Source organism: Lathamus discolor, chromosome 1 (genome assembly GCF_037157495.1).
Source record: "Lathamus discolor isolate bLatDis1 chromosome 1, bLatDis1.hap1, whole genome shotgun sequence".
Classification (NCBI taxonomy): domain Eukaryota; kingdom Metazoa; phylum Chordata; class Aves; order Psittaciformes; family Psittacidae; genus Lathamus; species Lathamus discolor.
The window spans coordinates 69,981,346-70,005,296 of record NC_088884.1 but is presented as its reverse complement, the minus strand read 5'-3'; the positions used below and the strand labels follow the sequence as shown (position 1 = coordinate 70,005,296).

General features: G+C 48.3%; 1 protein-coding gene across 5 annotated transcripts; it reads right to left on the bottom strand.

Moving 5' to 3' along the window:
• Positions 1 to 520: 520 nt before the first annotated feature.
• On the bottom strand, positions 521 to 15,749 carry IL2RB (interleukin 2 receptor subunit beta). 5 transcript variants are annotated; one of them, XM_065679008.1, is made up of 12 exons: positions 15,431 to 15,749; positions 14,269 to 14,366; positions 13,564 to 13,690; positions 12,454 to 12,559; positions 11,444 to 11,552; positions 10,380 to 10,528; positions 9,814 to 9,985; positions 7,534 to 7,630; positions 5,808 to 5,892; positions 3,808 to 4,486; positions 2,097 to 2,193; positions 521 to 1,073 (listed from the first exon to the last, which is right to left on the bottom strand). In XM_065679008.1, exons 1-12 carry the CDS (start codon positions 15,448 to 15,450, stop codon positions 1,022 to 1,024), a joined length of 1,791 nt encoding a protein of 596 aa, XP_065535080.1. In that variant the 5' UTR covers positions 15,451 to 15,749; the 3' UTR covers positions 521 to 1,021. The 5 variants fall into 5 exon arrangements, 4 of the variants coding, with proteins under 4 accessions (XP_065535080.1, XP_065535067.1, XP_065535089.1 ...); XM_065678995.1 differs by lacking the exon at positions 521 to 1,073 and adding an exon at positions 1,577 to 1,860; XM_065679017.1 differs by lacking the exon at positions 521 to 1,073 and adding an exon at positions 1,577 to 1,813.
• Between the last annotated feature and the right edge of the window lie 8,202 nt (positions 15,750 to 23,951).

Genomic DNA, 23,951 nt, shown 5'->3' with positions numbered 1-23,951 from the left:
GAATGTGCACATGGGCAACTCTCGACTTGGGGCTGAGCTCCATCCAGTGGCATTGACCTGGGGCTGAGCTCTTTTTGTGCCAGAGCTCATTTGGGCTTATTTGGCAGCTGGGCAGGGATAGCTGTTTTCAGCTCTGCCACTATTTCAGGTTTAGTCCAGGACTGCAAGAAGACTAAAAAGCCATTGCTCTCATTTCCTCATGGTGGGTTCTAGTAGATAAATGTTAAATGTGGATGAAAAGCTGCAGGGTTTGTTTGGGAATATGTCGATGATGTTAGCCCAACTGACCCATTGCTGTAGATATGGGAAAATGAGGCATGCAGTGGCACTAAGAGCTGCTTTCAGAACTACCCAGGAGACTTAAGAGACCAGGTTTCTCTTTAGAAGTTACTTTGATCCAGAATTTCCCCAGGTAACTGGGGACTAGCTATGTCTGTAGACATATATATATATTTGTATACAACTTTCCTAAGTTTACACTATGAGGGTCTGTCACAGTGGGTCAGAACTCAGCTGATGGTATTTTCTAATGCTGAAGACCTTACTTTTTTGTGTCCAGCTTTCCTGGAAAGGAACATCCTCCTTCTCTGTTGTTTTCAGCAGAACAAAAAACGTAGAATCTCAATCAGATCTATCGAAGCAAACTTACCACATCTATCACCGCAAGCTTTTGAATCAACCAAGGACCCAAACCCTTGATCAGATCTGACTTCAGACAAATCTCTTTGCTGCAAGTACCCTTTACTTTCTGCTTCTCCATAGTAAAAAAACAAAAGTAGGGATGTGGGAGAGGACTGAGAGTTAATGTCTATGTATGAACAAGGTATCTTGGGAAGAGGTTGATGAGAGATGTGACTGCTATCATTGCTGTCCCTAGCCTTAAGATAAGGAGAGGACTCATGTTTGTGGCTGTTAGCTCAATATTTTCCACACAATACTGGTGTTCCCCTTCGGTTTCGCTCTGGTACTGGTGGATGCTATCATAGCATCTCTGTGGTTCTGTGAACCGTACGCTATGCCATCACATCGGCTTTGGAGGGAACTGCTCCCCGTGTGACATTTCCGAGGAGCTCCTGGGGAGTCAAGAGAGAAAGGGCACCGTATCACTGAGAGCGTTATGCTTCTAGTATTCTAGACCGGGGTTACTCACATACAAGACCACATGATCTTGTCTTCCTGGAAGAAAGGTCCAGTTATCGTCAGATCTGATGTTGAGCGCTTCCTGCCGCAGTGTGTGTCACACATTCACACCCAGCATGGCTGTGAATGCAGTACTAACAGCTTGCCAGCTCAGAACCTGTCAGCATTTTCACAAGGAGGGGGAAAAGTACTGAGCCAGCAGGATGGTCCTCAGGGCCTTGTGGCAGGATCACCTCCAACTCTGCTTTCTGTTTTAGGTGGCTGATTCCCTGAGGGGAGCAGGTAGGAAGGCAGGCTAAAGGTATATCGAGCAAAGCTTTGCGTAGTCACCTATTTGGAAAAGCTGTTAACTCTTCCCCCTACACCAAAGGACAGAAACCCACTGTAGATTCCTAAGTATTTCTTTTATTTGCAAAGAGGCAAAGTTTTTGTTTCGTACTCGGAAGCTAGAATAATTAAAAAGCTTATGAAGATCTACACTGGGACAGGATAACCATCAGAACAACTAGGATACTTGGCCCATGTAAAACAGCAAATTGCCCGTCAGGGGCATGGGATTCAGCACTTCTTTTTGAAGTCCATCTGGGAAGATTCTCAATGTATAACAAGCAGCTGGGCAAGCCTTGTGCTTCCTTATCCAGGAAGCTGTAGGGTGTTCTTCAGCCATTGTCTCCTGCAGACAACAGAGCAGTCCATGTCTTGATGCAGGTGGTGAAGAAGCTGATGAGAGGAGAGGTTTAGCTCCCCCATCCCTCTCAGTTACATTCAGGTTCAGCTTCTCTGAGCAGCACTTTTGAGGTGAAATCCAAGCCAGTGGGTACCCCATAGCTGGGACTCATAATGACATTCTGTCTGCATAATGCAAGGTCAGGTAACAGCTTGGAACTGTGACCATGGGGAAGCTCAATGCTTGTACAAACAGGGGTAAGGAAGAATAAGTTCTGAGTGATACTCACAGGGGTGACAGAAGTAATGAGTCTGATATCCTTGACCTTTTTGATACAAAAAATCTTAGAAGAAGGATCTTTAGCACAGGGCTGATACTTCCCACTGCTGAGTAGTCCAGAAATATGCAAGAAAGCAGATAGACAGTACAGATGTTAAATGCAGGGATGTGTGTAACCAGAACAGCTTGTCTTCCTTTGCCTTGCCACTTTTCTTCCATGTTGAGGTGCTTTTTCTGAAATGAGATCAGCAAATGCAGAGGAAAAAGGAGAAAACATAACATGGCCTTTGCTATCCCCATTCTTTGTGAGTGGATTGGGGTTTTCTTTTCAGCAAAGGTGCTGATTTGTGGGTTAGTTTTCTGGGCTTATTCACCACATCTTTGCTGCTAATTAGGCAACGGTTTCCCCTGAGCAATGGAAGGAATGGGCAGCAGTGTTGTGATGTTTTCCACTAATACAGGATGTGGGATGGACTACTCTGCGATCAGCTTATCGTAGTCAAATAACTGTATTTTGCCAGCAGGGCAGAGAGGCTTTCGATTTCATGAAAAATATTGCAGCAAGAATGGGAAATTGTGTGCATTCTCTTTACTGCCATCATCAGACCTGGGGGAAAGGGCAGGGGGGATTTCCCCACTATTTTTAACCCAGTAATGGGGATTTGTTTTTACACTGCATTGTCTTAGACAGCTGACACAGCTGGAGCTCTCAGCCTACCTCAGAGACTCAAGTCCAAAGCTGGACTGAGTAGCTTAGAATGTAATATCTGATTAAAACCTGAAGTGGGGACATCACAGGAAAAGTTATACCCTTGGTCAGACGTCTTCGTCCATTTCATCGCTGGCCACAGCACTGACCAGCAGTGCTACTGTCCCTTGTACAAAATCTCTTTTCTACCTTTTCAGGCATTTCTCCCTCCCGTTAGAGGTTTTTAGGCTGGGATGAGGCAAATGGACCATGTGGCTCCTCAGCGTCAAAGCTGAGTGCTATTTTACACCAAGATGCAGAGCATGGAAGTGCTGGCACAGACTCCTACTAAGGAACTGGGAAGGATAAAACAAGCTGGTGCAATTTGGGATGGCACTTGAGCAGTGCATGAAGGGGTTTCTATGTTGTCAGATCCAGTAATAGTAGAGAAACAGGTTCAGTTACAAGGGTGAGCCCTTGTTGGCCTGTAAGCCTAAGAGTCAGGCTTATATGTCTCCATTAGCTGTGTAGCCACTGAAAAGCTTTAACGTGCCTTTATCATTTTCCATCTGCTGTTTTACTGCCCACCAGCCTAGTTCTCCATACAAAATGTCCTCTCATTTCCAGTGGTCTGTTTCACTAACACTTTACCTTGGCAACTGGTGTTTACCCATTTAGACATCCATGAATTCACACCTTGTCCATCCTATCCCTTTTCCTGTTTTGCAGCTCTCTAGAGTAACCGTGCTCTCCAGCCTCATTAAAGAACAGTCCCAACGGGTCTGATGCTGAAGCCACATTCTTGCCCTGAATAGAAAAGCTGTCTCTCCAGCCTTCCCTGCAGAGAAGGCCTTTCCCACCTGTGGGTTTCCTCCAGGCAAATCCTAGACAGAGCAATAGCTGTACTGGCACTGGAGGTCCCTCAGGGAAAGGTAGGCACCAGTGTTTGGGACCTGGCTGGAGCAGGCTGTTCTGCATGAATCCTCATTCTGGCTTTGCCTTAGAGGTGAAGGCTGAGAGGAAGAAGAGGTACCATGTACTGCTGGTGTACAGGGGTCAGTCGAAGGGTCTTCCTCCCCATTCCCCTCCATTACATCAACAGTATTGCTGTCATCCAGGTCTGGTGGGTCAGGAAAGTCAGTGTCCAGCTGGCACGGGGCCCCAGGAGGCTGTAAAGCTGCTTTGTCCATCACCTTCTCATTCTGCTTCGGAACTGGTGTTGGTGAGGTGCCTTCACTTGACTGGAGAACCCCAGGAATAGCCATGGCCTGCTGGGATTCTCCTTCCGTCTTTTCCATGAGGAAGCTGCTTTGTAAGCCCTGGGTCGCCTTGATACAGTGCAAGAAGTTGTGGGACAACACTGGCGTGTCCTCTGCCAGTGTGCAGAGGTCTGGGGAGGGTAGAGCATGGTAAGGCTCGCCATTCCCACTGCCAGTGCCCTCCTGGGTGAAAGGCTCATAGGTGAAGTATACCTGGCAGGGTTCAATTTCAAAGGAGTTGGAAAGGGGGAAGAAGAAGTAGCCTTGGTTGGTGAAGCAGCTGGATACAGAGTGGCCACTGGTTTCTAAGGGTGGTTCAGGAGTTAGGGTGCCCTTGGAAAGCAGAAGCTGTGAATCCTGGTCATTCTTCTGCATCACCTCAAGCATGGAGATCTCTGGGGTTGTGCTGTTCACACAGTAGGAAGATGTGGAGAATGGGGAGGAGAGCCATTTCTGATGGGAAAGAAACACAAAGTTTAACACTCAGTGCTTCTCCTGAGCGCCCACAGCCATCAAGTGACCTTTTCTTTGTCTAAGCAAGGGTTGCTGGAGGTGGGGAGAGAAATTCGCATTCATGATATCTTATCTGCAGGATTTACAGAGAAATTATGTCTTTCTGTCACTTTGAAATCAGAAGTGGATCTTGCAAGCCTATGTTTTGAGATTTCTGGAGGGTGAATGGAAGATGGAGGATAAAATTGAAGGAAGAAAAAAACCCTACAAGGCTGTAAGATGAAGGTGGAAACATGAAAAGCAGTACTGAGATGCTTGTCATGCAATCTGTTCCTAGGTGCTGAACCAGTTTCTGATACATCTGCATGGCACTATGCAGATTTCTTGTCTCAAGTGCTCTTCCAGGCCCCTTGTGCCTAGATTTCCACACTCATTATGAGTGCATCAGTATCCTAAAAAACTAACTGGCTTTGGTTACATCCAACTTCATTGCCTTTATGGCCAGTAAAGCCACTTTTTCTAGTCCTTTCTGCACTGAGAAAGTGTCTTCAGTGCCCATCGCACACCCCCAGTCCCCTACTCTGCACTCTTCCCCTGTAGTTCAAGCTTTCTAAGCCTTTTTGCACTTAGGCTTTTCCGAAGCTTTGCTGTCTTCTGGACCTTCTGCAGTTTTTTTCCATCCTTCTTAAAGAGAGATGCCCCTTGGGATCCCCTCCCACGCCTTGCATCTGACACTCCCTTTAATGCTGCACAGAATGGTAATTGTCTACTTGCAGCTGCCTGTGCTCACAATGAGACCAGGGGAACGGAGAAAGTGGAGGTGGAGAAAGAAGGAAAAGAGACAACAAGAATGCAGAAAACAGTGCCACGCAGGGAGATGGCTATTCACATTAGGGGCAGAGGAAAGGCTCAGAGCCAGGAGGAGGAGATCACAGCAGGAAATCTGGGGAGGATCTAGGCAGCCTAGAGCACTCAGGGAGGGCCTGAAGCAGGGTTGAAGGGGACTTGAGAGGCCAAGCTCCCTGCTGCAAGCCCCTTGTTTTCTGTTGGGCTCCCTGTTAGGGGAGCAGCGTGCTGAGGTTTGTGTGGTTTGCCATTTCTCAGTTCTGTAATTAGAGATGCCTCAGCCGAGTGTCGGGTTTTGGAAGGTCAGAAGGTTTCTTTCGAGCAGAGGACTCAGCAGTTGGTGCTACAGGCTCATGTGCCAGGTGTGCATATGTAGGTCTCCAAACTGCCTGTTTGCCCTTAGGCATGTTTAGCTGGACCCTCCTTTCCCTCATTGCTTACTCATATCCACATGGCTCCATCCCCAGTCCCATACCTGAATGTCACCTCCATGAACTGAAACAAGTGGGGGGAAGAACTTCTCGGGGTCTGGGATGTGAATCTTCAGGATCTTCTTAAACCTTGAGAAAAGAAAATGAGAAGAAGGATTGAAGCGGGCCCTGATCCTGACCAACCTGGCACTGTGATAAGGATAGGAGAAAGTATTGCAGCTCATGGGTGTTACTCTGGTGTGGAGAACAGGTAAAATAAGAGCAAGGCTGAGGGCTGTCTTTGCTGTTGAGTGGACTGAAAAGCAGCAGCTGAGGGATGAGATGTATAGAGATGGGGTAGTTAAATCTGGTATCGGAAAATACCTTGCCCTTAGCCTTTTCCCTGGGGAAGCACAACCAGCAGTTCACTGGTTTCTTCCCTGTTCTGTCTGGTCACCTTAACTTCTCCACCTGCCCCCTTAAGCCCCTATCCTGGTGACAAGCTAGGCAGGTCTCCCTTGTTTCCAAGCTTCAGCTGCTGTGAGCTGCCACCTCTCTCCTTTGCTGACACCACAGTGACTCTGAGCAATGCATGGCCTGAGAGGGACCATCACTAGCAAAGCTGTGGCCACAACTCTCTGCCCTGTTAGCAGGATGCTACATGGTATTGCTAGGACACACTGCCCATGCAAGCCATCTGAGTATGCCTTGCAGCAGTCCAGAGGCCTCTACTGTACTGGAACCAGCCTGTTGTCATCCTGAGGCATCATGAAGTGATCTAATCTGTTTCTCGGCCCCTCAGAGAGGTTGGCTGATCTTGTCAGCTCTTTTCTGAAGCTTTGCTGTGGGATGCTTTGAGGAAAAACCCTGTTGACCTCTGGAGGCAATCAGTGTACTCTCTGAAGCATCAGAATTCGCTAGTTCTTGCATATAAACTACCTTACATCACTGCAGATGCTATTTTTATTCATGCATGTCTAATCCTTCCCTTGCATCTTACCTCAGCATTATCCTCCATCCAATTCCCTGCGGTTAATTATGCTTTGTGAAGAAAGGAGGTTTTTTCATCTCTCTCTGTGCCATATAGCTAGCACTTCCTCACTTTTGTGTTATGACTTAAGGTAAAACACAGTGACCAGTGACTTTCTCAGTGTCCATCTTCCTTCAGCATGCTTCTCCTCTTATCCTTACAGAGAAGTCATCCAGGCTCTGCTGCCTCATCCCTGAGAATATTTCTCCCTGCTCCCTGCCATGAACATCAGCATGCTGCTTCCTTCCCCCTGCCCTAAGATGAGAAAACCCATGTCCTTTTCTGACCTCTCCATCACTCTCTGTGTTATTGCATAGGGTAACCTTGCGAGACACTTTCAGTTCTGAACAAAAGCAATGTCTGGGGAGAAACGCTGGCAAAGAGATCCTTAAAGTGTCAGGTAGATGTTTACCAGCGTGTGATGAGATACTTCAGGACTGCACACACAAGGAAGAGGCAGAACTGTACTTCTCACTGTAATCCGTGTGCAACAGAAGTTGTAAGGCGGCTGTTTTTAATTCAGCGAGGGCATGGCACCAGGTCACAGGAGCGTGGCACAGTGCAACGATGGTGGTAAAACCACATCATCTTGGGTGGTGATGTATCTCCCCAGACAAATGTCAGCCTCAAAGGGTTGGGCTATAAACCATATTTTTACATCGCTCTCTATCCTGAATCACACCAGGTGAAAAATAGGCTGGGTTTTGAGAAGACACACAAAACACAGGAGAAGAACAGAGCGGAAAACGATGCTCATTTACCATTTTAGGGTCCGTAAGTTAATAAGGAAGGCAGTTCCAATGACCACAAAGATGCAAGTGCTCACTATAAGAAATGGCAGCACCGGCTGGGACTTTTCTGCAAGATGAGAGAGAACAAGGGATTTGCTGTAAAAATTTAGCCAGGATGCTGGAAGTAGGAGCTACAGCCCTTCCATGGCTGTTCAAGGTGATCAAAGTGCGCCTTTATTATGATTTTACATAATCGTACAAAATTATGTATAATTATAATATACAGGGCCTTTATTATAATTTTATATAATAATATATACAATTATAATATACAGGTCAGATAAGTTTAACTTTTTTCTGCTGTGTTGTATAGAATGCCTTTGAGCTGATATGGGTTTCAGAGTCTACTTAATAGGTAATTTGTGCTAAAGAGCTTGAACCCTCTGTTTGTAACAGCACCGCAGCTGGGGGTTGCCACAGATAAGATGCCACAGTCTACTAGTTGAAGAGTCCATCAACACATCTGTCTCTTTGCAAAGGAAAGCAACGAGTCCTAAAATCAGCTTAAGTGGGACTGGAGACTTGAAATGGTGTTATGAGTCAATGGGGGAGACAGAGTCATGGGGTTTATGGGTCTTTGAGAAGGCAGGAGGGCCAAGGATAGAGAAGGTTAGGGGTCAAAGGACTGCCTTCTTTTTTTGGGGAGGTGTAGGAAAACTTTAGGTTACAGCTTTCCACCGTGTTTTAGCATTTGGATTAGGAGAAAGAGACTGAGTTCCCACACTGCCAGTGCTGCCAGCACTCCTCAGGCTTGCCTGGTGTCATCTCAAACTTTTCTTAATCTGTCTCTTTCACACAGATCTTCCTAGTGCACCTTTTCTTGGTCTTGCTATTCTGGTGCCTGCCTCGTCTGCCTGTCCCCTCATCTCCCTCCATCCCTCACAGCCCTTGGTCTGGGCTGCAGAGGATCTCTGGAGTAGTTGTGAGGAATCAGAGAAAAGTAAAAGAAGGAGGAGACATTTTTAGGACATTCTTTGCCTGTCCTTGAGACGCTACTCAGATCACTTTGTCTCCTCTGCCTCTGGTACCCTGGTTATCTTTGGGTCTTGGTTGCTATGACAACTGTTTGCGGCTGTATCCTATTCACTGACATCACACACTGTCAAAATTTGATCACCACAGCAACACAGTGCCCTTTCTAAACATAACTCCTCTGTTTATACCAGCACCAGGCGGCACAACAAGGAGGGGCTGAGCAGGGGCAGAGTGGGGGTGACATGAGAATGAATAACCTCCATTTGCTTATCTTTCGGAAGAGAAATGACAGAGACCACAGCCAATCACTCACTGAAGAGACTTGCTCAGGGCACTGTCTTTCAAGCTGGAGGTGTCCTCAATGATGCAGTTCACTGCAATGACTGATGTAAGTCTCAACAGACCTGTTCAGCCTGGAGAAGGGAAGGCTGTGTGGAGACCCCATAGCAGCCTTCCAGTATCTGAAGGGAACTTACAAGGATGCCAGAGAGGGACTCTTCATTAGGGCCTGTAGTGATAGGACAAAGGGTAACGGGTTCAAACTCAAACAGGGGGAGCTCAGGTTAGATATAAGGAAGAAGTTCTTTACTGTGAGGGTGATGAGGCACTGGTACAGGTTGCCCAAAGAAGTGATAAATGCTCCATGCCTGGCAGTGCTCAAGGCCAGGCTGGACAAAGCCATGGGTGACATGGTCTAGAATGAGGTGTCCCTGCTCATGGCAGATTGGAACTTAAGGTCCTTTCCAACCCTAACTATTCTATGATTCTATGTGTGTAAGTCTCCTCCACTCTCTGTGTGACTTTGCTTCCCAGTTCCAGTGTCCTTTGTTTCAGGAACTGAGCACTCTGTTTTACTTCATCTCACCGATCAATGGCTCCAATGAACTGGGCCATTTTAGAAAGGTGGATTTATGTTGCTAGTTCTCATTAGTACCTGGGAAATTGCCAGTCCTGGCCACTGCTTCTGCAGGTCAGATATCTGGCCTTATTGCTTCTGGGGAAGCAGTCCTTGGTTTACATCTTGTGGATATTCCCTGGCTTCTGGAAGTCAGAGGGGCTCTACTGGGGACAGGAAGTCTTTGTCCTTAAGCTCTGTTGAGCCAGCCTGACCTAACGGATTGGGAGAGACAGATGGTTTCCAACCTTTCAAGCTGTCAACACCATCCTCCCTACCCATCTTCCTTCAGCTTCTCAGACTGCTTTGGTGCCTCTAACTTGTTTTCCCCAAGTCCCTGTTTTCCCCTCCATGTCAGACTGCCTGACTCTGATCCTTACGGTCAGCATGTGTCCTCCACAGTATCGCCTCGCTCCAGTCGCTCCACACGCCTTTGCAGATACTTGAGGCACTTGGCCTTGCACGGACAGCTGCCTCGTATTTCGTGTTGGGTGAAAGGCTCTCAAACACCACCCACATCTGGTCCTGCATAATGGTGAAGTTCCTGGCCTCCTGGGAGCAGGGTAAAATTAGAGCATCATCAACAACCCTGGCTTACAGCCTCACATAACCATCCCTTCCAAGGCCCCCACAGAGCACCTATCTCAGATCCCTACACCTCATGCACTGCCTGCTCAACCTGGAGGAAAATTCTTCCTCACTTTTCCTTTTTTCACCCCTTTCAGTCTGTCCTGGAGCTGTCTGGCTTTCTTTGTGACAGCACTAAGTAAAATAGGATTCCCATCTGCCTCCATGTCATCAACAAACACTGGCAGCAGGTGACACAGATAAAAGAATGGGGAGTGTCATCTGCTTTCCAGCTTCACCAAAACTGGTTTGATCTTGAGTGGTACAGGAGCAGGTCCTTTGGATGGTGACAGGTCCCAGCACCCTCCTCTGTACTCACCTGCCAGGACTCAGTCGTGTTTCGGTACCGCACTTGGTATTCCCGCTCCCCTTCCAAATAGTGAGAGGAGATATTCAGGCTCCATGTTAAGTTGTAGGTATTTTCAGTTTTGTGAACCACCTGAAGATTGCTCGGAGGCCTCAGCTTTACTGGAAAGAGAAAAGGAGCAGGGCTGATACCTCTGCACTGTCTGTCCATAACAGGACTTCACTGCAGCAGGGCTGGTGTCTTGATTGTGCTCAAAGGCTCCAGCCAGCCATGGGAGAGAGTTTGTGAGCTCTCTCCCTCTGTTTCCTCTTCTTCCCCACTGTCACCGACAGCAAAATGAGTGTTGTCTCTGGGCTACGTTAAAGGCAGCTCCCCCTGTGAGCCTGTGAGAGTGGCCCCTGCAGTCAGTGCAATCAATCCCCCATGGTCAAGCATCCTCTCTTGTGGGGGTGATCCACAAGGCAACTGTATGGACAGAGACCTACAGCCACAGGGCATGGAGTTACACAGACTGTCCAGGCTGATCCTTTCCAACCCCTGACTCTAGACGTGCTTTCTTATGCCTCACCTTGCAGCAACCCTATTGGATGTCTCCTTGAGTGAGGTAAGCTCACACATCCAACAAAAAATGACCCAAGCAGATGTTTTTCTGCTGGATTAGTGAGTTGAACTCTTTCAGCAAAGACTAGTGCGTGCCAAAGCTGGCTTAAAAGAAGGTGGAAGCACATATGTGGTAGGAGGGGCAGGGGAAGAGATGCAAGACTTTCCCTCCATCCTGCACCATGTATTTTTCAGGAGGTCAATTGAGCTGACATTGAAGCCAGAAGTCCTAGCACAAGGCATTCTTATTTAACAGTGTCCCAGATACAGGACAGGAAGTGACTGGCATGATGCTGCATGTTAGAGGTGCAAGGGGTAGGATTCAACATGCTTCATTTGTGTTAGTTGTAGCAGGGGACGAGGCAAAGACACTGGGCTAAAATCAGCTACAGTGTTGCATAGGGGTGGATGGAGAGAGAAATTAGCTATCTTTTCATACAGAAGCTTCAGGGACTGCAAGACAGATGAGTACTCACTGTTTGCAAGTGGACTGAAATCTTCTATTTGCACAGGTATAGACCTATTCTCTCCAACCTGGCAATGGACTGACATGGTAAGACTGTCTGCAGTGGTGAAGCATTGAGCCTGCAAAGAAAATTTACCGTTAGTGACACTGACGGCTCATCAATAAGCATCCATATTTCTAAGCATTGCCTATACATAAGAGGTTTAGGAACACTTGACAATAAATGTGGGCGATATCTGTGGCTGAAAGGTGAGTGAGAAATCAAAGATGCGTATTTCATGTGGTTGCATTTTGTTGTTCATTGGCTAGAAAGGCACAAAATACTGCAACATGTCAGTTTGCTAGGATTGCTGCATGTGCTGACTAAGGAGGAAAAGAGTTACATTCTATGAGTGACATTTATTGAGAAAAAATATTCTTACTAAAACATTTTGTCTTCATTAGTAAGACTGAGACGACATTAATATTAAATATTACTTTTGAAATGCAGTGATACTAAAGGCCCACATACAACACGTAATATTAAATAAGCAATAGGAAATCAGCTTGATTAAAGAGAAAATATTCTGGAGCTGTTTAGCAGCCATGCAATTTGTCTTTGCACATGACGTGCAAATGTAAGAAAGCTTGTCTGTCATTAGACCTGGCTGTGAGTTTATCACAATTAATTATCTGGGAAATGGTATTAACCTCTTCAAGGAAATGAGGTCAAGAGGTGACTTCAGAGCTGGTGGTGATGTCCACCCCTCCTCAGAAGAAGGAATTAGGGACAAACCCAACTAGTTGAGAACATGGGGCACTGAATGTGGTCTGTCCAGCATGGCCCAGCTCACAATGAAGCCAATCCCTCTGCAGGGGGACCCACAGGGGCGACGTATATTAGCACCAAATCCAGTTCTAGACCTGCAGTCAGGTTTGGGCTTTTTATACTGTTGGTGGGGGTCACACTGTTTATATACCCAAAACCCACGTGGAAGTCCACCTTGTCATTAGCCAGGACATCCCAAATGAATTACTCACATTACTGTTTTTGCTGAAGGATTTGGTGCATCTCCTCAGTCCTGTCGTGTGTTCTGCCTTGGGTAATTCACAGTGCTCCTTGATTTTTTCAGATAAGAGAGAGAACCTGGGATTTAAGCAGAACTCCAGTGAGCTGGGAAGCTGTTTTGCATGGCACAGGAGGTGACAGGTTGGGAAAGTATCTGTGGAGTTACAGCTGAGGGGGTATGAGACTGAGCTGCCTGCTCCAGCTGTAAGGCCAGATCAAGCCTGGACTTGCTGATGGTGGTGAGAGGTGGTGTCCTAGAGCCCTGCTGGTCAAGCAATAGCACAGTTCCAAATTTGGTCCAAATTCCAGCCCCAGTCTCTGTGATTCACACCCATGCAGCAACATAAATGTGGATTTCTAGGTGCATGCACCAGCTCCCAGAATACATTTGCCCATCTCACCCCGCTGAAGGTGTCTCTATGACAGTCATGTGCAACACGCCCACTGCAAGAATCACATTGAGCCTTTCCTTACGACAGGCACCCAGGGAAGCCCTGGGGTAGGCTGGTGAGTCTCCTGGCTGGAGATGTCATACTTGGAGAGCACAGAGACTTAGCCAGCTCCACTGCAGTACTGGTCACACACCTACCCTTCTACTGGGAGACATGTGGGAGAGGAAAATATCATGAACTGAGAGGAGATGAAGGGGCCAGGGCAGATAAGGGGAAAATTATTTTACTTCATTTACTGTTACTCAAGGTGCAACATCCTGGCAATGGGACTTCATATAACTTTAATTCCACCCACCCCATCCTCCTTTTTCACTGAAAATTCCTTTCAGTCCAGAGAGTGGCTACCAAGGAAAAGGGATTTTTTGGAAAATGAAGCACAGGCACAGCTATGGAGCTGGAAGATGGGCTATACTAGACAGTGTGGGACTGTTAGATGACAAACACTGAGCAGTGGCCCACGTCTCAGCCCACATGAGGTTAGAGATGGAGTTCAAGACAAAGCCACTTGGCTCTGTGACTCCACTAAGCCTGGCCTGGGGAGGGAAAGCCTACACTGTTGTTAAGTGCTAAACTTCCCAGGACACTTCCTATTCAAAGCATTGGCTTTCCTCATCCTCTCCAGTCACCCACCTGTCACAGAAGGGTAACTTGGATAAAATCTCCAGAAGGCATGGTGCTTCAGCCAGGTCCTTGCCTGGGGTCCAGTCGCAGAAGAGAGCTGCCCGTGAGTCATACCAACAAGTGAGGCTAGAGGTGCCTGCCGGCAGAGAAGATACGGACAGTAACGTGGCTGAATTAGCATTAACCATCACACCAGACAATCCTGCCCCATCCCAAACTACAGACTGACTCCTCTGCTGGATAACTGTCTCCAAGTAAGAAAGGCAAAGCCACTCCTCTGTGTCATAGAATCACGGAATGGTTTGGGTTGGAAAGGATCTTAAGATCACCCATTTCGAACCCCCCTGCCATGGCCAGGGACACCTCACACTAGACCATGTCACCCAAGGCTCTGTCCAACCTGGCCTTGAACACTGTCAGGGATGGAGCATTTACCACTTCTTTGGGCAGCCTGTTCCAGTGCCTCACCACCCTCACAGTAAAGAACTTCTTACTAATATTGAGCCTGAGCTTCTCCTGTTTAAATTTGAACCCATTGCCTCTTGTCCTTGGAGGCTGATGTGCTTGTAAGAGACCTGTAGCTGTTACAGCCTGCTCTGGCTGTATGTTACAACATGAACTTTGCACAACAACACACTGTGGCACAAACACTCCTCTGTCCGACTCCCCACCCTGCTTGTACAGCTGGCATAGGTGAAGAGAATCAGTTCTTACCTTGTGCTGAGTCTGATGCCCAGGAGAGAGGTGTGAGGCTGAACAGCCAGAGGTGACACAGAAGCAGCAAAGAGGGCTCCATCTGTACTGGTGACACACTGAAAGAGAGAAGATGCCACCCAATACGTCTCGGCAGTGCGAATTAGGAAGATGTCATCCCACAGGAGGTATCCACTGTCCTCAGGTAGGGCCCAAAGCCAGTGGCGTTATTCCAGGCTCAGGAACTCATACCTCTCCACTCCGGAGTCCGTGCTCTCCTCTCACCACCTCATTGTTTTCCTGCCTTGGGTGCTTTGCTCAGCACTGAAACAACTTGCAGTGCAGCACAGATAGGCTATTTGCAGGAGTAATGCCTCCTGAAAATGCGTGAGTGCACAGCAGTCTGCATGTGTTGTTTCAGGCTGCTTGCTGACTCAGGTAGAGAGTGCTGCCTTGGTTGCACATAGCTTGTGCTTTGAAGAGGATCTTTTTTTGGTAAGCCCCAGGGCTGAAATAACTAGGTGCCTGCTGAGTAAGTGAGGACTCTGGCTGCAACTGACAAAAGTTAGTTACACAGCTCATGGCTTAGGAGGTAGATTTTGAATAGCTTGTTTCGGGCAGGGTGGGAAATCTGGGAGAAGGAGGAGTTTACCAGGTTCTGGGAAGTCAAGGCTTTAGTATACCACAAAACATTACATAGTCATGTACAAACCAAGCACCATCCTCGCATCCTCACCCTGCACTGCCTTGGAAGGAGCTGTGCTTTCCTGCCGTGCTCACCTCACATCAAGCTTGGAGCCCAGTCAGAGCCGAGCTAAATAAGATGTAGTCCAGCTGGACCCTACTGGGACTACCAAGGGGGTGGGAAGAGAGGGTTTATAAAGGGCTGGCATGAGGCATAATATTGATCCCGCTCATGATAAAAGATTAGGTTCAGAGGAAGAAAAACATGACGACAATGCATTAACAGACAAAGGGGAGAGAAAGAGAGTGAAAGAAAGCAGGCTCTGTGGTTGTGAAGATGCAGAGTATGATTTGAGAGGACTATGGAGAGACAGAGAGATAAATACTTGCTCAGCCCTCCCCAACGGTGACATTTGGTTTGTCAGACTGAAACTCCTTCCAAGATGCTTTTCAAATCAGCCACCCCCATATGGGAGAGAGCTGGCATAACCCCCTTTACCTTTCAGCTGTGGGCACCATGAGGTCCTGACGAAGGGAGTCCGCAGGGATCAGGTCGTAGAGTTGGGTGAATGCAGGTGCAGGTCGTCAAACAGTGAGGGGAACGGGGAGAGGAGAACAGAGAGGGATGGAGGCGGATATCCTAGCTCAGTGCATGTCCAGGTGTCAGCCAGTGCTGCTGGCACAAAAGTTGCTTCTAGCCTGGCAGTTCTGCACATGCACGGTCTCATACATGCACGGTCTTGTACATGCACGGTCTCTATTTGTCTTCTCCCTCTCACCTTTGCACAGGAAGCTGCCACTCACTTGCCTTGTCAGACTGAGACGAGGCCCCAGAGTATCGAAAAGGCTAGTGAGGCCGAGAATAAAAAGCCCCAAACCACGTCCTACTTCCTGCTGGTAAAGCAATAGGTGCAGAAACAAGGGTGGAGGGATCAGGTGTTAGTTTGCAGTGCTCAGATATACTGGGACCAGTTTGTAACTATTGCTGGGGAGCCAGAGAGGAGGACCTATTCTCTTGGGACACTGGCAAGAGACCCACAGCTTTCTTTTCCATACGCCCAAGCAGATTGCTCATATCACTCTCAGGGTCTGCACAGGTGCACGGATCACTTTGAAACAGAGGATAGCAGTCTGTTTGTCATAGAAATACCATGGACCACTTTGTGAAAGATAACTCAAGACGCTGACCTAACCAACACTAGAACGAAACCAGCCTCCACATCAGTGCCCCAGTTTCAGACGATCCATCCTGGGTCTGAGCGGGAGTGGAACGAGGGCAGTGCTGAGTGTGAACAAGCTTGAGGCACAGCCTTCACGCTTGCAGATGGTGTGACACCACAGGGACACCCCTCCTGTGGCCTCCCTACACAGTGGTACACCCCACTCGCTCCACAGAAGGAAGAATCACCGCCTCCAACGTGAGCCTTGCAGCTAGTCCAGGCAGGCAGCACCACTCTGCAGTAGCTTCAGTGCCTGTTTGGCATAGCTTGTCCACTCAACAGGCCAGACAGGGATGCACAAAATACACCCAGCTTCTTCCAGAGCTTCATGCACCCTCACCTTCACAGACAGATAACCTCTAATGGGCCCTGCAAGTTAGTTTTAGAAGATACTTTCACCACAGGCAGACATCTTACCCTGGGTGAAGACTTTGCCATCACATCCCAAGCCAAGACAGATGCACCAATGCAAATCCACAGCCCGATGGTTGCCCATTTCACAGATACGCATGCACATGCATACGTGTTCCTGCACACCTCTCTTTTTCCATACACAAATACAATTCTCCGAAGTGCAGCACATTGCGTTTCCTGTCTGGTCTGGGCTGCACGAAGATGGCCGCTGGTGTGGGGCCAGATGATGAGAATCTCCACTTACACACACAGCGGTAACCACACTCCTCACCTTTCTCTCCCAGAGCAGCTCAAGGCCTGAGCTGAGGTCCAGCAAGCAGGTTTTGCTGACCAAAAAGTTGTAAGAGGCTAATCTCAAGTCTACAGGCAGCTCCATTTTAAAGACTCTATAAACATGGAAGATGGGATCTCCTTTAACAACAAAGGGATCTTGGTTTCAGATAGTAGAAAAAGGCTGTGGGAGATAGATGAGTCTTTAGTCACAGGCAACCAGCCCAGAGACTGGATCTCAGAAGATACTAGACCTCAAAAAGAAACAGTGTTGGAGCAAAATAGTGGTTTGAAGGCTGCAATAGTGGATCTTCGTGGCCACTTCTGGGAGGGCACTGCAGTTAATCCAGCATCAAGCACTCACTTAGCCAGCAGTCAGGAGTGGAACACCTCTTTCCTTACCATGCATGGCATGGACCAGGAGTCTGAGAGGTGCAACTTGGATGCTCTTGCTTATCATCTGAAGATTCCTGATATGGCCCTTGTGAGGGCAACCAGGGAATCAGATCAGCCAGCAGTTGTTGAAGAGGTGCAGCGGAGAGGATGGGCTGATGCTGTCCTGCAGTGGTAATCACTGGCTGTGGTGGTTGAAGCCTGGAGATTCCCACCAGGATGGAGCTGTAATGGCATGTATTATCAGGGCACAGACCACCTTTCCCAGGAACTCTTAAAACGAATGCAGCTTGCTCTGGTGCAGAAGTCCTCAGCTGAAGCAATGAAATCCTCTTGGTATCACCAGCTTTGTGGCTGCAATGGAAAGAGTATTCATGTTAACCATCATTTTTCCCATTTGTCCTTCAGACTGAGAAATCAGCAGTTTCCTTCAAACTACAGATCACTTTGGGAAAACAAGAGCACAAAGAGCCCATTTTTTTATTATTCATCTGAGAATCATAGAATCACAGAATAGTTAGGGTTGGAAAGACCTTAAGATCACCCAGTTCCAATCCCCTGCCATGGGCAGGACACCTCACCCTAAACCATAGTGCCCAAGGCTCTGTCAACCTTGAACACTGCCAGGGGTGGAGCATTCAAGACTTCTCTGGGCAACCTCTACCAGTGCCTCATCACCCGCACAGTAAAGAACTTCTTCCTTATATCTAACCTGAGCTCCCCCTGTTTGAGTTTGAACCCATTACCCTTTGTCCTATCACTACAGGCCCTAATGAAGAGTCCCTCCCCAGCATCCCTATAGGCCCCCTTCAGATACTGGAAGGCTGCTATGAGGTCCCCACGCAGCCTTCCCTTCTCCAGGCTGAACAGCCCCAACTTCCTCAGCCTGTCTTCATATGGGAGGTGCTCCAGTCCCCTGATCATCCTCATGGCCTCCTCTGGACTTGTTCCAACAGCTCCATGTCCTTCTCATGTTGAGGACACCAGAACTGCACACAATACTCCAGGTGGGGGTCTCACGAAAGCTAAAGGGCAGCCAGTTCCTTGGAGATTGTTTTTTCTAGATGTGGGTCTCTATGTGAGATACTCATGCACATTTTCTGATACCTGGTAAGAATTGACGTCACACTGAAGATTTTCCCACTGAGGCTCCTAACTTAGAGCCAGCTCTCCTTCCACCTTTGCTTAACAGTAGTAACGGATCTACCTTTGTCAGGTGTGACTGGAATTGATTGACTTTTCCAAAACTGTGAAAGGAAGGGGAATGCTCTGTTGGATCAGCTAACAGACAGCCAAACACCCATGTGTGTAGACACAGACAGGCTCAGCATGTCTGGTTTCCATTGGAAACACCATTTAAAATGTACCAAAGCAACGACTGTGCGGTATAATTAGGAAAGGGTTTCCTACCCAGGCATGATACAATGACTGTGTCCAGACTCCATCTGATGCAGAAAAATACACTCGCTATAAGCACAGTTTTCAGACTTGATTGCCCAGGAAGTTGTGCTGCTGAGAATTTAGCACTTTTTTATCTCCTTTACACCAACATTGATAGGGATGGTGCCATTTGTAATGTAAGAAGCCAAACAAAACCACATTGTCAGAAGCACATGCAAGGTGTTCTTGTGATTACCTTCCTGTCCTCATAATGGTGACTGAGATGGGTGAACTCACTAGTCACTGTTGTTGCTTGGTGTTAAAGCAGGCAGGTAAGAGTGTGCTGTTGGAGGTTTGGTTAAAGGTGGTGTTTCAGGGGCAGCGGAAGTTTTAAAGATCCTCAAGGCTGGGACAGGTGTTTATGCACAGGCTCATCTTTTCCCCTTCATTCTGCTTCAATTCAGCACTGCTGAAGCTTCTCAGTCTCTAGTTGCGTGTCTACTGAGAGTCTCTGCAGAATGACAGAGTTGAATGAGAGAATAAAGAGAGCAAAGCAGTGTGAAGCATTGTGTGGTGTCGAGCTACACCATGCTTGCTTAACTGAGCAGCTGTCATGACACTAGGCACATCCCTTGCCTCTGCTGGCTCTCAGCTGGGACTGGAGTCCCAGGCTAACTGGGATGCCTTGCCTGTGGTTTACAAACCACCCAGCTCACGAGGGGTGAGTTCTGTGTAGTGGGAGGCTCTGTAGATCTATCTCAGTGTCCTGACCCCGTGGTGCTCTGGAGTGGAGCAGCGGGAAGAGTGCAGAGTGAGCAGAAGGTGAGGGGATGAGGGCAGAGACACCCTAATAGCCACCAAAGCTCTCTTCCTGACAAGGTACACTGTGAAGGCCTCTAGACGCTCTGTGGGCTTGGTACTTTCCAAATAATGTTGTTTTAACTATAACCTTTACATTTAATTTCCTGCCATTCGTATACGTGAGCTTCTGAAAACGACATCACTCTACATCTGCCCTTATTTTCCCCTTAAATTGTGGTTCTACTCCGAAAAATGTCTATAAAAATGGCCCTGTGGGGAACCAGTGGTTGGTGTATCCGTGAGCTCTTTACTGAATTTGTTCGCATTACAAGTCTAAAAGAGGCTTTTCCTCTAATCAAAATGGCAACCTCGGGCCGACGGTAAAGAGGATTTTTTTCCTCCTGCTCGATCATCCCTAGGGATATTGCTCCTTCAGGCTAAATGTTGCCATTGGGTGAATCTCCATCACCAAGTTAAAGTGAAGAGGCATTTAAGCAATGGAGTTTAAGTTCTCGTATCAAGTACCACAATAGAATAACCATCCTGGGCAGCAAATGTTAAGCCCACCTACACACCAGATGATATTCCCGTTCCTTTCCTTCCAACTTGTGTCCCACAGAAAGTGTCCGGATAGATCTGCCTGATAAAAGCAGGAGACATCAAATCTGTGCATGAATACACAAGATGTTCAAAAGTAGGGATTTCCTAGCCTTGCAAGCTGCAGAAGAGCATGGATAGAAGGGGTAGGAAGCTGAGGCATTCACAGGCACCATCACCCACAGCAAGTCTGGGGCCACACGTGGGAGGGGATGGAGGAGGTGTTCACTTTCACTCTCTGACAGTGATGGTCACAGGACCAGAGAAGTGGGGAAACAAGGGTGGGAGGGAAAGCATGCTGCTTTCGAGCAGTTTCACTCTTAGCCTGTCTGGCTGTGAACGCGCAGCTATGAAATCACGAGCGTGAGCATGGGACAATCACGAGATGCCCCCACTCAGAACCCGAGCCCTGGCTCCTCTTTATGTTTGGGTTGAACTAGACAGTGCCAGCACTTTGGTCTGAAGGACTGGAGCCCATGCAGCAGATTAAAGGTTTAAGAAAGCTACTCAGTGTGGATGCCTGCCCCCGTAATGGGTGCTTGTGGTGCCAGAAGGGCTGCTCAGACCTGGAGTCCCTGCATACACACACTCATGGAAGATCTGGGCTGTCACGGAAGGGTCATTGAAGACCCTGGGCCTGGCACTCTCTGTTCCTCAGTGCCCCTGGGCTCAGCAACATGAAAGAAGGTCAGTACCTATGCCCTTTTCTGATCCTGTGGACATAGTATGGGACAAACAGCAGGCATTTGAGCCACAGCAGTATGGCAAGTGATTTCTGCCAGCTGAATCTAACGTGGCATCTGTGAATGCAGATGGTCTTAGTATGGTGCACCTGCGATGGAAAACTCACCAGTGCGAAGTGGAAGGAAAGTGGTGCATCCACGGGACTGTCAATGTGTTTGTACAGCTCTCACATCCTCTCTGTGTCTCAATTTCCACACAGAGAAAGGGCTGTAAAGGGCATCTTGCCATCTTTTTCAAAAACTGAGATTCACAGACCAGGCACCAGATCCTTCATCACATACAGGTGTCCACTGCCCAAGTCTGTGGGGATATTATTGACTTCCAGTATTAATCCATGCTTGTGCAAGTCCCTGAGGGTTCCCTGGGGCTGAGTGCTGAAGATGCATGGCCAGAGCATCTACAGGTCATGGACCTGTATTGACGATGGAGTGCCCGTGCGAGATATATGATCTACAGGAGGGCAACATTGATTCAGAGACCAGCCTTACGCCAAATCTGTGCCTGAGAAAGATAATGAGCTGAATGCTGGCCAATTTGCTGTTCAGCACCGGTGACTGCTCTTGTCCTTGAAGGATATCATTACCTTGTTACCTGGGCGGTCTTGGAAAGGTACAGCCCTGCTCTGTCTTGCAGCCTGCCAATGTGTCATATCTCTCTCTATTTAAAGTTAGAGGGGCTTGTGTGCTTGACAAGCCTAATATGAAGCAATGATGGCTTCAGACCTAATAAATTGAGAAGAATTCAGAGATTTATTGTACATTGAAAACTGCTTGAAGGCAAGGCATGGTACTGCAAGAAGATTCTTGAGAATAAACCCTCCGGTGCTTTGATTAGTGAGGCTTGCTCCCAATTTAATCACATTTCCCTTCCTTCTCTACAGGAAAAAATCATTACAACAACCACCCCCATTCTGCTCAGAGCTCTCCTTGCTCCTTCTCCCTTTTCTTCATCTCTGTGCCTGAGCAGTGCCTAGAAAGGAAGTTAATTAGGAGGTTGATTTTGGTCTAAAATGATGTCATGCTTATCCAAAGGCCAGCCCCCCGCTCCTCCTTAAGCTCTTCTGGGGTCACTGATTTGCGGCTGTGGCAGTTATTACCTTTCATGCCGTTAAAATGCCTGAACAGAAATAACTTGTTTAGAGGTAGCTGCCTGTCTCCCCACAGCGTGGTGCTCAGGCTCAGTCAGGAAAACTATTCTTTCCCTTCTTCTGTGGCTTCCCAGATCCAGGCTTTCCCTTTGCCCCTCTCATATTGCTCCACAGGATCCCTTTATTCTCTCTTCACCACCTTGGGAGGCAGGAGATATGACAAAGAACAGCCACAGCCAGTGTGCCTGTATGGAAGGAATGGAACAGAATGGTGACGTTCAGTTCCACAACCTGACCCAAGGGCTTGAGGACACTTCACTCCCCCAGGCGATGTACTGCCTTGTGAAACAGGTCAGCCCAAAGGGCTGCTCATCCCTCAGAGTTTCAGGTGTGGGCTTGTTCCTCTGAGCACTTTTGCTTTCTCTGAGGTGAACTGCCCGTAGTAGCTCTACAGCCTGATGAGGCTTTTGGGTATGGCTGCATGGAATTGAAAGCCTGTTTTCTGGCTGCGGGGCTGGAATAGGAAAGTCTGTTTGTTAGTGCCCATCCAGATCCTGGTGAATGCTGCAAGACCGCTACTGGGAGAAAAAACAAGCAGTGTGGAAATTACTATTTTCCCCGCTTATGGTCTCTGAGGACCCTAAAGGTGCTCCTTGAGAGATGTGACGCGTGTGATACATTCCAGTTTTGTTGCTGTAACACAAAGCCCAAGCCACATCTCACCACATCTCATCACCCATTGACTTTGTCTGTATTTGGGACATGGGATGGGGAGATCTCAGGGGAAACAGGATTTGATTCCCTGAGGGAAAGACAAAACCAGGGTGTCACGTTCCTCCTCTTCTGTTCCTGACAGTGGCATGCATGGACAAGAGGGGAATGCCCTTTAGAATATCACCATTTCCTGTTGCTCCAGTACCTCCCACATAAGAAGCAGGAAAAGGCACAGAACGTTGAAGCAGTTCATCATTTCATCCTCCCTCTCCTTGCAGCTCAAAAGCACAATTGCATCCGTCGCAGCCAGCATGGGGCTAGGAGGGCTATCTTGGGCAAGGTGTTGTGCCCCACAGTCTGCAGCAGGCTGCGGTGGAAGGGGCATGGCCTCTGCCTGCACCTGTGCACACATCGTGAGCACAAACACAAACATGCACGTACGCAGTGGGGTAACACAGAGGGGGTCAAGCACTTGGCTCCATTCAAATGCTTACCCTGGAACCAGCCCAAGGACAACACACGTCCACAGGTACCAGGGTCCCTTCCCTCAGTCATGGTCTCCCCAGGTGGGACCTTAATTCCAAGGGGAAACTTGTGCTATTGCTTTCATGTTTTAAGGATGAGGGTGTCAGTACATTTCCCCACAAAGGATCCCCCCTTTCTTCCTGCTCTTCACACCCATTTCGCAGGCAGCGGGTTCCTTCATCAGAGATGCTCAGTGTCCAGCGGCTGCAGAAAAGGATTGCTTGGGGTTCTTTTTTCCCCTTTGGCCTTGGAAGTGATGCTGGCAGCCTGGTGCAGGATCTCTCCCCCCTCCCCTGCCTCAGCCCCTGTGCAGGGGGAGGAAGAGCGTGGGTAGTGGAAGGAGTTGTGGTCCCAGATGTGCGAATGGTTGCAGGGTAGAAATAGCACACCCCAGACAAACAGCAGTGCAGCTCAGCTGAGAGCCAGCGCTTCGGGCTTGCGTCACTGACCTTTTCCTGTCGCCCTCCTCGGTCCTCACCTGACCCTCCCACCGCTTCCCCTGCACTTTGCACTGAGAGATCTCCCTTTCTGTGCACTGCAGCGGAGGTCTGGCACAGGAATGTAAAAGGGAGGAGTGGAAAAACAAGCCCAGAGCAGCCCTGCAGCAAAGAGGAGGCAGCGCATTTATCCTCTGTCCGTTTCCCCAGAGCTCAGGTTGCCACCTTGCAGAACAAGATGGTCAGGGGCTGAGCCAAGGCACCGCTGTTCCTGCCTGGTCTAGCCGTTGCAACGATGGCATAGCTGTTCTGCCTCCGCAGCTGGTGGGGTTGGGGATAAAGGATGAGAAGCAGGCTTGTCCCAGGGTCAGGGGGGTGATCAGACTCTGGCACGTTTTGAACAAATGGAATTTAGAAACACAAAGAACATTTCAAAGC

Excerpts from the sequence above, each read along its gene's own strand:
- IL2RB (XM_065678995.1), bottom strand. The coding sequence starts at position 15,450 with ATGGTGCCCACAGCTGAAAG. Across the intron at positions 12,560-13,563 it reads AAGTTACCCTTCTGTGACAG|GTTCTCTCTCTTATCTGAAA; the intron begins GTGGGTGACTGG and ends CTTAAATCCCAG. Across the intron at positions 7,631-9,813 it reads GTGGAGGACACATGCTGACC|AAAAGTCCCAGCCGGTGCTG; the intron begins GTAAGGATCAGA and ends CTCATCTTGCAG.